The 11,145-nt window shown below is 50.8% G+C and overlaps 1 protein-coding gene and 1 long non-coding RNA gene across 8 annotated transcripts in view; one reads left to right on the forward strand and one right to left on the reverse strand.

Moving 5' to 3' along the window:
- Positions 1-909: 909 nt before the first annotated feature.
- The window catches only part of MGLL (monoglyceride lipase), a 99,974-nt gene continuing 89,738 nt past the window's right edge, over positions 910-11,145 (reverse strand). For both annotated transcript variants that reach the window (XM_068694523.1, XM_068694524.1), the window contains exons 6-8: positions 10,916-11,005; positions 5,532-5,747; positions 910-4,577 (exon numbers count right to left, since the gene is read on the reverse strand). In XM_068694523.1, coding sequence (XP_068550624.1) covers positions 4,452-4,577; positions 5,532-5,747; positions 10,916-11,005 — 432 coding nt within the window. In that variant the 3' untranslated portion in view covers positions 910-4,451. The remainder of the gene's footprint in view (positions 4,578-5,531; positions 5,748-10,915; positions 11,006-11,145) is intronic.
- Positions 6,956-11,145, forward strand: part of LOC137862442 (uncharacterized) — a 49,522-nt gene continuing 45,332 nt past the window's right edge. For 5 of the 6 annotated variants that reach the window (XR_011100277.1, XR_011100272.1, XR_011100273.1 and 2 more), the window contains exons 1-2: positions 6,956-7,268; positions 8,325-8,563. This is a non-coding gene — a long non-coding RNA (uncharacterized lncRNA). Of the gene's footprint in view, positions 7,269-8,324; positions 8,564-8,664; positions 10,630-11,145 lie in introns of those variants that run through there. The other variant, XR_011100275.1, reaches the window with a different exon arrangement.

Below are 11,145 nucleotides of genomic sequence, written 5' to 3' on the forward strand. Positions count from 1 at the left end.
GCAGAGGCTGGGGGACGCCTGCCCAGCCCGGAGAGGAGCCGCCAGCTCAGGGCAGCACAAGGCCTGGCACGGGCTGGGGGAACAGGAGCAAAGCCTCAGCCTCCTGCTGGCCTGTGGGGTCGGGCCACGAGCACGTGCTAAAAACAGCAAGGCCACCCACGGCCGTGACAGATCGCTGCGCCCCGGGTGGTCGTGTGGAAACGCTGGGTAAGACGCACTGCCAGAAAGGAGGATGAGGATGATGAAGGGCGATGGACTGGGCACCAGTACCTGCAGGGAGAGGATTCCTGCACCAGGGCACCCTGAATGCACCAAACTGAAGCTGGGCTGGCCAAGCTCTCACCCGCTCTGGGCACTGCCTGGTAGCTGGCGAGGGGCTGGCCCCGCTCCCCGGCCCTCTTTGGACTCACAGCCGGGGACACGAGGTGGCATTTACCCTGCTGCTCCGCCTGGCCGCGGTGCACATGCCTCCTGTTCCAACTGGGCACATTTCAGGACAGAAATAATATTTTAACGGGCTTGTGGAAGTGTGGGAGCAGGTCTCAAAGCAGGCTGAGCTTGTCTGACATCGCAGGCTCTTCCGTCAGCTCCGGACCCCTGTCCCATGTGGGGCAGGAGAAGCACACAAGGAAGCACTGCTGCAGTGCCCTGGTGGCTCCTGTTGGGCTGCTCCGGGCTACAGCAAACAGCAGCACAGGGCTTCCAAAAAAAACAACTTTCGAGCAGAAAGGCAACCTCTGACCCAGACCCCCTGGTCCATGGTGGCTGGGGAGCAAGCACCGGCCACAGCGGCAATGCCCAGGGGCTGCAGGTGCCCCTCCACAAGCTGGGTTTAATATCTCTGTGCCTCTCCCTTCTCACCCTCCAGAGACACGGTGGTTATAAATGATGCTCTCAAACACGCTCCGCTCAGAAAACATAACTTTATTATTAGTTGCAATATACCTTGTATTCCTTTAAGAATTCTAAACTCGTATATGGTTTCCCACTGAAAATACGTGTATGTATATACGCTTTTATATATGTATATATATATATATAAATGTATTTTATTGAACTGGGACACAACGGAACAAGAGAGACAAGCTTGGAAATTACTTGGAAAAATAAATGTGATCTCCATGGATTTGTGCTGGCAGTGTGCTAAGGTAAGTGGTGTAAAAAGAACAGGCGAAATAGGAAATGTGATGGGTTGGGCGGAGGGGAATGGTCTCCCAGTGCTACAGGAGGTGGGTGACACAGGTGGGAGTTGCACGGTGCTATTGCTCGGTCACGGGTGCCACCGATTCTCCAAGGCAGACCAGTTTCCAGCACGTCTCTGCACAGCAATGCTCGTGAGGCCGGCCGTGCTCCCTGCAAACAGTACCTGCCGCTTGGAAATGGAGTTTAATTACATTTCCCCTGGCAGCAGCTCTGCTCATTACTAATCTGGTCAGCAAAGGGAGGAGGGTTCCTCCGGGGCACGGTGAAACCAAACTGGGTCAATGTAAAGTAGTTTATGGGCAGGGGAAGGGAGCAGCAGGGAGCTGGAGTGTGCGGGCTGAGAGCTGCAGCTGGTGCAAACCAGCCTCAGCTGATCCACGTGCATCTGCTCCTGACTCCCTCTGGCCCTACTGGCTTCCCCACCCGAAAATCTCCACTCACCGACCTGCCTGGAGGCAGGCAACATTGGGGCTTTTTGGGGTAGGTTTCCCCGTGTTAATTCCTTCAGAAGATAATTCAGCAAAGTGGCCGAGGGTAGCAGCGATACCTGCTGTGCCAAGGTTTGGGGCTAGTTTGGCTTTTTGTTGTTCGTTTTTAACCAAGCTACGGTTTTGTTTGCTGACCTGATTTTCAATTGCAGCTTCCCCCGGCCGCTGTCACTGAGCTTAGCCAGACAGAGGGACAAGTCTTCCCTAGATGCAGATAATTGCCTGCCTTTTATTTCTTCTGGGCTGCAGATGTGTCGTGGGCGGAAGACGCGCTCTGCCAAGGCACTGCCCGCAGCCCCAAGCCAGGCTGGAGGGAGCAGACGGGCTCTGACCTTCCTGCTGCAGGGTCACTTCCCTCCGCCCCGCAAAGTGCTTGTCAATTTGGGATGAAATGAATGTGGGCATCGATCTGCTCCTCCTGACTTCCTCGGGAAAAGTGCTTTCGAAAAATCCCATCCTCAAGTCCTCGTCTTGCTCCGACCCCCGCAACATCTGTCACCGCCGCATCACGCCCACTTGATTCCTGCTCGGGCTGAAGAAGCAGGTGAGCCTCGTCACCGCTGCAGCGCTTCAGTTCTTGCTCTCCTTCCCCAACAGCATCTGGCAAGGAGGGACCTCGCTCGGGGAAAGAAGTTGCAACGAGGCAGGCTGCTGGAAGGCGCAGAGCGGGCACCCTGCGCGTCGCCTCATTCCCGGTGCTGCTGCAGGTTTAGCAGGGGTGGGTGGGAGCACTTGATTGCATGGGAATAATGTTTTAAGCAGAAGCTGGGAGAAGCCCAGCCGGTTCCTCTTTTTCAAGGCAGGAAAAAAAAAGTGGAAAAGTGCCTGCATCAAATTCAATAAAAGAGCTTTCCTGACTTGGGCCCCTTAGGGCAATTGCAAGGACCCAACCTGCACCCACAGGGCCTTCATCCCTGCACGCTGATGGTGTCGGGCCCTGGTTCTGGCTGCTATTGCACAGAGGTCCCTTTCCTGAATGTTGCCAGAAGTGGCTCCGAAGGCAGGAGAGGTGGGGGAGACCCCGGGGCTGCCACGGGCAGGATCCAGCCCCGGGGGCAGCAGCGCACAGGGCAGCTGCTGCCAGGGAGGGCAGTGGGGTTTGTCCCCATGGGAGATGCCCCGTTATCTCCTCCTGGAGCATTTGCAGGCTGCTGCAGCACTGCAGGGAGAGGGTTGGGTTAAAGCCCTTCCCTTTGGCTGCTGCCAAGAGGCATGTCAGTAATTAGGGCTATCTCCCTGGACAAACTGACCCACACGGCCATGCTGTGATCGCTGCACTGCTTCTGCTGTCTCGATACGATTCCTCTGCTCCATGTTGGGGTCTGAAGCCTTTCTTCCCTCCCTGCTGCTACCAGAGACCCAGACAGCTCTGGGGTTTGGCTTATCTGCACCACTGGAGCGCTTCGCAAGCTGCTCCCTGGATGCTGGATGTACGATTGCACCCTGTCCTCTGCCCTCGCTCCCCACCTTGTCCCCAGGGGTGAGCTCTTCCCCGGTGTCCTGTGGGCCCCAGAGGTGGCTGTGCTGCTCAGGAGGAGATGGGCAAGAGCTTGGCCGGGATCTCTGCTCACGCTGTGGGTCTCCTGCCAAACCGGTGGACCATGAGGACACCCGCTGCTAATCCCCACCCACCAGATGCTCTGCGCTTCTCTCGAGCATTCTTTTCAGGACATTTTCCAACTGATGAAGGAAAACAACAGATTATGACTGTAAAGTTATGGTGAGAGGACTGGATCCTGGTAGGACAACATTACTCCTTGCCAAGAGAATTAACCCTTCTTTAGACTCTCTTCCCATTTCTTCCCTAGCTCCCAGCCACCTCTATATACATCATATATTATATTACTATATTCTCATATAACTCTGACTTTACTTTTTCAGTTTCAGTAGCGCAAGTGATTAACTCCAAGAGGAAAAAAAAAAAAAAAAGAAGGAAAAAAAGCAGCCCCTAGGAATATTTACAGAATAGTTCATCTTGGAGAGGAGAAGGGGGTTTGGCCTTGGGAATAGCATGGTTTGTGAATGTGCTACGTGGGCTTGAATCTACATTCGTCCTCTCCCCTTTGGGATTCTGCTCTGGTGGTGATGACATCTGAAGGTTTGCTCAGCATGCCTTCCCCCAGCGCAGACTCACGGGAGACTCTTTATTCTCCCCCTGGGCCCGACCTGCTATCAGAGGTAGCAGCCAAAGGGGTCTGACCTCAAAAACCAGCCTTTTGCTTCCGAGCCAGAGCCTCTTCCCACCGCCCCCATCAGCTCCATCTTTGGCCTCTCCTCGTTACCCAGCACCTTCATTACCGCTCACCTCTCGGGGCCCAGGCTGTAAAGGGACCGGATGCTGGGGACAGGGAGGGGACTGTATGCACCTGGAATCAAAACTGTAAAGTGGAAGATACTGACTTTTCTAACATACCAAAAATTATTGCAGTATAAATAAACCCCCGTCACCCCGGCAAAAGCAGAGAAGAGGAAGTGATGGAGGAAGCTCGTTGGCTGAGGGACATCTCGGCAACATCATCGGACCTGGAAAGCTTTGACGGCTGCTCCCACAGCTATCAATGCTTTCTCAGGTTATGGCAACGGCCATTTACATCACCAAGTAACACCCCACTCTGTGCCTCTTCCCCCACCCTCCCTTACACTGTGCATGGCAAAATATCCCACGAGCCCCTCCACGTTAGATCTTTTCCAGAGAGACTTCTATTAAGAAAAGCGTCTATTCCCAGAAACCCCCAGTAAGAGCTGCAAAAACATCTGCTCTTAGGTATGGCTGGTTTCTCCAGCTGCTGAGACCTTCTGGCCAACCCACGTAAGTATTTCCGTGAAGACGGAGGTAGTGACCTCGGGCAGCTCTTTGTGGAGGGCATGGTAGGCTTCCTCATACACCTGCAACCAGGGAGAGAGAGGAGATTAGCACAGAAAAAAAACATCCTCGCGAACAGAGCCTTCAGTCGCCTCTTGTCAACACCCACAGGTCCAACGCGTCCTGCCCACACCTTGTCAGGTTTTTCTCCTAGATGTGGCAGGTTATCAAATCGAGCTAGGTTACCAAGAGATGCCATCGGCATTGGCAGGCCCTTCTTCAAAAAGGGATCCCACTGCCCACTGCCAGCTTCTGTGCTGACAGACGCAGCTCTGGGTTCTGCTGCTGCTGCTTCTCTTCCACCCTCCCACCTTCCCCACACACTGCCCTGTCCTCTCCCTGCCGCTGCCCCTCCGCAAGCAGGAAGGTGTTGGCACTGCAGCTCGACCCGAGCACCCTGCTGCACGTGAGGAAGACGACACATGTCCCAACATCAGGCATTTCTCTCCTTCTCCCAGTAAGAACAGGGAAATGCTTATCGTGCCCCTGGAGGCTAAAGGCCAATGGGGGATGTTCCCGTCATGCCTTGTGCAGTTTTACTCCTTTCATGCCCAGGCTACCCAGTTATTTTTCTGCTGACAAAAGCTTTTCCTTGGTCTCCCTGTCTCTCTTTCAGGCTCGTTCATGTGCTAACAATCGGTTAATCAGCTGTGGCTCTCTTGAAATGAGCAGATGTGAAGTGGCTTTTGTTGTGCAGCGCTTTGGGAAGGCCCCCCCCTGTACCCTTATGGGCTGGGGCGTGAGGTGGGCTCGGCACTGACATGGTTGGCGTTGTTCAGAAGAGTTTCAGGGTCACCACTTCACCTGGTTATGAGCCTCAGTGCGCTTGTATGGCAAGCAGCTTCATGTCCAAGTGGCCCAGGGGGTGTACAGCCACCCAGGGTAAGGCCTTGAGGTCAGCCACCACACCCCTCACAGAGGCCACTCAGGCCAACGCTGACAGGCCAATACCCTAAAAACCAAGAAAATAAGCTGACCTTGAGGGTTTTGTCCTGACTCTGCACTGTATCCATCAGTAAATGGGACCCTCTGATATCACAGAGCTTGTCGGAAGAGCCGTGTAGCACCAGGATGGGTAAAGTCAGCTTGGGCAGAGCTCGCTCAATTCTGGCAATGGCGTTCATCAGCTGGATGACGAAGGACACCTTCATGCCACCGTGGTAGACCAGGGGATCGGATGTGTAGGACTCCATCTGGCAGGAAGAAAGAGGTAATTTAAGGTTAGCAGTATTTCATGCAGAAAAGACAAAGCAGGTGGGCTGGGCAGTGAGGAGTCTCTTCCCTTGGCTCGTGCGTGTATTTCCTACTCAGTCAGGATTTCCTGCTGTCAGAGTCAAGGTCGAGGCCTTCACTGTGGCTCCCCAGAATTGCTCACACAACACATCTTGCTCCATGCTGTGTTTTTCTCTCTTCCACCACTAGAAAATATTCAAGCCAAAGCTCTGTCTGCAGGCGAACAACCAGCACAGGACAAAGGCTGTTCCTGGGGGGCACCTGCTTGCATTTTTCTGCTCTGCCATGTCCCTCTGTCACTCAAAGGTGACAGTCTCCTCTGCAAAGTGTTCTTTAACCTGTGTTACTTCACGGCTGGTATTGTCCAGGTCCTTATCCTGCTCTGCTGAGGGCTCAGGTGTTTTTCTCTCTTTCATCTTCCCTCTCTGAGGATGAAGACCATGCCCTACACCTACAGGCAGCTGACACATCCAGCTCCAAAGCACTCTTACACTGAGGGTCTGTTCCAGGTGAAAAGGGTGCAGAGAGAAGGCAGCAAAAGATGATATTAGGTGGTAGGCAAAAAAAAATCAACAATTTGCTCAGCCAGACTGTGAAAGGATAAAAACGCACAAGAGCTGGTGCAGAAAGTCTCTAGGAATGAGTAGTTACTGCAGCAGGCAAATCTACAGTAAATATTTGTATACTGTACATGGAGACGGCCCACACAGCCGCTGCCATCTCAATATTTGCCAGAACGCTTTGATTACGGCCTGGTCTCTGGCACAGCCTCCAGTTCCTCCCAACCCTGGCAGATGTTTATAGAAACGACGATTATTTATAGGTTAGCCAAAAACAGCCTCCTCCTCTCATCACGAGCGTGGAGGTCTGCTCAAATTCTCATTCTGCAGAAAGGTGAGGTTATGCTGTTTCTGCATGTACCTGCACTGAGGGCCATGGGCGGGAGATAACCCACGAGGCCACCCCAGGGACCTGCAGCTTTGTGGAGGTGAAGGCACAGCCTGCCTGTACCCCACCGAGGTGTCAGAATGTCTTTGGAGGGGGTTCTGCTCCCATCTCTCCATAAAATGAGATTATCAGTGGCCGGAGGACACCTGTGGTGGGGCTTTCCCAGCTGAGGGGAATTAATTCGTTAGAGGGAAGTGTAGCTGGCTTCCTGGGGAGCTGGCTTCCTTCCTTGTTGTCTGCAATGTGTTGGGGCACAATGCATTAGAAATGGAGCTGGCAAGAAGGCATGGTGGTGCACAGAACTCTTTCTCTATCACCTTCTTCCTTTATGGTGTTTTGTCAGCATTTTGAGCAAATCCACCAAGCTGCACTACTTGCTTCAGCTGAATCCAGATCTGTGTCAGTGCTGCGCTAAAGCAATGCAGCTTTGAGGTATTTTATTTTTTTCTTTTTCTTTTCTTTTTTCTTTTTTTTTTTTCTTTTTAATTGAAGGCAACACTTGAAGGACCTTGGGGGTGCTGGAATCAGGAGAGGTAGGTGGATGGATTGACTGAAGTTCATTTCCCATGGAGTAAAACAATGTTGATGAATTCACGTGTGCTGGCCCCCTCCCCAGCACCATAAATGCTAGGAGAATGACCTAATGGGTTTCATTCTCTTGTTCTCTTCTTGTAGAATAGGGATTTTTTTAGGTACTGAGCAACCAATAAATATTTTTGTATAGATGATGGGAGGAGAAAAAATAATAGCTTAATCCCAACCTAAATTGATCAGCAGTGAGTGGGAGGATCCTCTTGCTGGTGAATGAGCAAAATCTTTGTCAGAAAGTTAATGCTCAGAGCATGGGGTGAGGGCAAAGCAGAAGCTCATGGGGGAAAAGAGGAAGATAAAGGGAATGGATTTTATATTCCAGTGGGAGGTGACACCAACAGGAAAGACTTGTGCAGTGGAGCAGCTTTGGATGGGGAAAAAAAAAAAAAAGATTAAAGAACTGTTATCTGCATCATTTGCTGTGTTAAGCTAGCTGTAGGGAAGGCTCAGTGAACACAAGGGTGACCCACAGCACCCTGCAGGCCTTCCCATTTCCCTGTCTCCTGTTACTAGACCTCTTCCCGATCTACCTTTCTGTGCAGTCCACTTTGCCTCTGGGTGCAAGATACAACCATCAGGGCTCCTGCTTCCAGCTTAGAATTTTGTATTTTCCTATTGCAGAACAATAAATTCTTTGTAAGGCATATTTCTTTGCATGCACATATGAAAAAAAAAAAAAAAAAAAAAACACCCAAAAACTAAAACAAAAAATTTTGCATCTTCCTTTTGCGTTTTGCAGAATAAATTCTTTATAAGGTAATTACAGTCCCATTCCCTGTGCACTCTACAGGAGCAAGAGTAAAGTCAGTGGGACTATTCAACCAAATTCAATGGCAGCTAACAAAGATTTACGGGGTAAAAGAGCCTGCCCCTGTGATGTTATTCACCTTGTAAGCAGGAGTGGGTTTTTGAGGTTACATCTTGCTCTCTTTTGTGTCTCTTGCATTTGATATAGCAAGCAGATCAAATAAGCATCTCCATGCCCTCCTGTGTTTCAGTCCCTCCACCCTGAGGACAGCCTGCTGGGAACACAAGCTCATCAGGAAACTCTTGGATGACGTCCCAAAAACATTTCTAGAGAATAGAAAAGTTGGTCTGGCAGAAGAATATGTTTAACATATAAATAATGGATGTTTCCAGCACATTGTGTGCTGCGAAGCTCTGCGTCTTGAGTCCAAAAGGAGGATGGAGTGTGCGGTGGTGGCAGCCAGAGGACTGAGATGCTGTGTCATTTTTGGTAAGTGCCTGGAGCCTCAAAGGCTGGTGTCTGAAGCTGGTCAGGAAAGCACTTCATGTTGCAGTCCACAGCTGCTATATCAGCTGTGTGTTCATCTGCAGGTGCACAGGCAGCAGAGTAAGGAGGGGGTGATTGTCTCTTACTGAAGACTACTCCATTAAGAGCAGCCTCTAATGACGCAGACCTACATTTTCATCCACTGCCAAAGGCTTTCCCTTCCTCCACGGAAAGGGCAGAGGAAGAACACCACCCACAGGAAGCTCTGGAGATTTGGAACATCACAGGGCAATGGGAGTGGCAGCAAATATTTGGGTAGAAACAAAACCCACAATAGCATTTTTTATAAGCTATGCCCAGGGAATATGGAAATAACCGGATAATATTGTGCAGCCAGTTAAGGGAGTTCCACTGGCGCTTCTATAAATGTGTTACAGTCAGGACTTCTCCCATCAGCGCTTTTCTCTTGTAATGCTATTTAGTGCAGCACTGGTGCCTTCCAGCTGTTGGAAGCAGGTGTGTTTAAAAATGCCATCCTTAAAGAGTGCCACATAATGAACAAGTGCAGGGCCTGGCAGAGACCCACGTCTTCCAGCCACACTCACTGCTCGGGTAGGGGCTAACATCAAATTCCCCTCCTCCTCCATGACACTGACTGCTTTCATCCTCCAGATACAAATGCAGAATTGAAAACTTTCCTCCATGTGATTTTAGTGAATTAGTTCTTTAATTTAAACCTTTTCTCTGAACTACATGCAGCATGTTGGCAGCTGAGTGTAATTAGGAACAGGTTTCTACAGCTGGACTGGAATCAGCCTTTCTCAAGCATGTGTTTTGAGCAGCCTCACACTGTACTTTGGGACTCATGTCGTATGGTGCATCAGTGCACAGCAGATGCCCATTAACTCGCCTCATGCTAGTCCCAACAGATTCCTACAACTTGCTTTGTCTTTCTTTTCTCATCTCCTTGAATCTTCCTGCTTTCAGTCCAGGGAAATGCTATGCTTGCTTCACAGGTAAGTAAACTGAAAATCATTTGATCAAAACACTCTTTGGCAGGGGCAAAACCCACCCTGAAAACCTCGTGGCTATTCCACGAGTCTCCTTTGCTTTGCAGTTTCCTAGGTGGGTGAGACAAGAGAAGGAATATTCTGAGGCTGATGGCATTGCCCTCGCACAACCACTGGTATTGTCTTTGCTCCTGATCCTCTCAGCTTCAGTTCTAACACTGGTCAAGCTGCCTCCCTAGAGGAAGGCAATTTATTAGCTTCTATTAAGATAGGAAGCATTGCATGAATAGCAGAAGTGACAGCATCTGTCAGTGGGATGTGAGCTGACACAGGAGCAGGGAAACAACTGGCTGCTACAGCAGTGAGCTCTCCTGCTTTGCAGACGCCCTTGGGTACCGTGTTCTGTCTTTCAAGCTGCTTCCTGAAATGCACCAGGATCTGGGTCGTTCCTCTCCCCAAACCAAGCGACTTCACTCACAGACTGTGCCTCCTTCCTTTCACTCCTCCTGCCTCTCTGAGAAGCAAAACACCTTGTGGTGTGTTGCAGCAGCGGTTGCAAGAGCACCTGGCTTTGCCAGTGATGGCACGAACAGGCTGCAACGGTTATTACTGGGAGTGGGTATGAATGGGAGAAGAGGCTCAAACTATGGCAACATTGACAAAAATTCACCCTGGAACCGCTCCATTCACAGTCACGGTGGTGGAGCTGGAATTAGGTTGTTACAAAGGCTGCTTCAATTGCAGCTCATTTAAGTATTATTCTCAGGCCCAGAAAGAATACATCATTTGTTCGGAAAGGCTGTAGCAGAGCCAGCGTGTAATCCAGGAGACCTTGTAGCAAGGTCTTTGGGGCAAGCATGCTCTTCCCCTGGCTGAATGCGATCAGCACAATGCCATCCTGGTTTGTGAGCAGGAATACCAGCCTGCGGGACTGTAGCATTTTGCACTGCTTCACTGCAAAGAGCACAGCTGGAAAAGGAGACTTCAGCAGCATTTGCAACCTGCCTGAGCTGGTTTTGCCACTGTAGTGAGATGCAGGGCTGCGGCAGAGACCTGTGTGTTCTCCACCCCAGCTGTAGCACCGGGCTCTGCTACGCCTGGTACCCAGAGCAGCTGCGGGTGCAAGAGGCACGCAGGGATGAGGAGCTGGTTTCCCACGGTGAGCTGTGTTTTCTGCTCTGTGTAAGAGGGCACAGTTCCACTGACCTCAGGGATGCCTCAGCCTTTTACACCAGCATAAATCTTGCCCTAGCGATTTAGCTATTTATTTATTTAAGAAAGAAATGACAGGATTGGGACAAGATACCGGCTATGCAATGACTTTAAATGGCATTAAGGTTCTCACCTCTTTCTTGTTCCGGGAAACTGCATTTGGATCTATCGATCCCAGTGACAGGTTTGGGAGAACGAGGTTGAGCACTTTTGCTGCAAAAACCTGCGGGAGAGGAAAATAAGTAGTTAAAGAGATAGTTGGAGCAAGAGAGAATATAGAGGACCGAATCCTTAGCTGGTGGGAACCAGCACAGAAGTTAAACAGTAGAGAAATGTCAGCTGACACTGGAGAAAGATCTGTCC

The sequence above is a fragment of the Anas acuta genome, chromosome 11 (genome assembly GCF_963932015.1).
Source record: "Anas acuta chromosome 11, bAnaAcu1.1, whole genome shotgun sequence".
Lineage (NCBI taxonomy): Eukaryota > Metazoa > Chordata > Aves > Anseriformes > Anatidae > Anas > Anas acuta.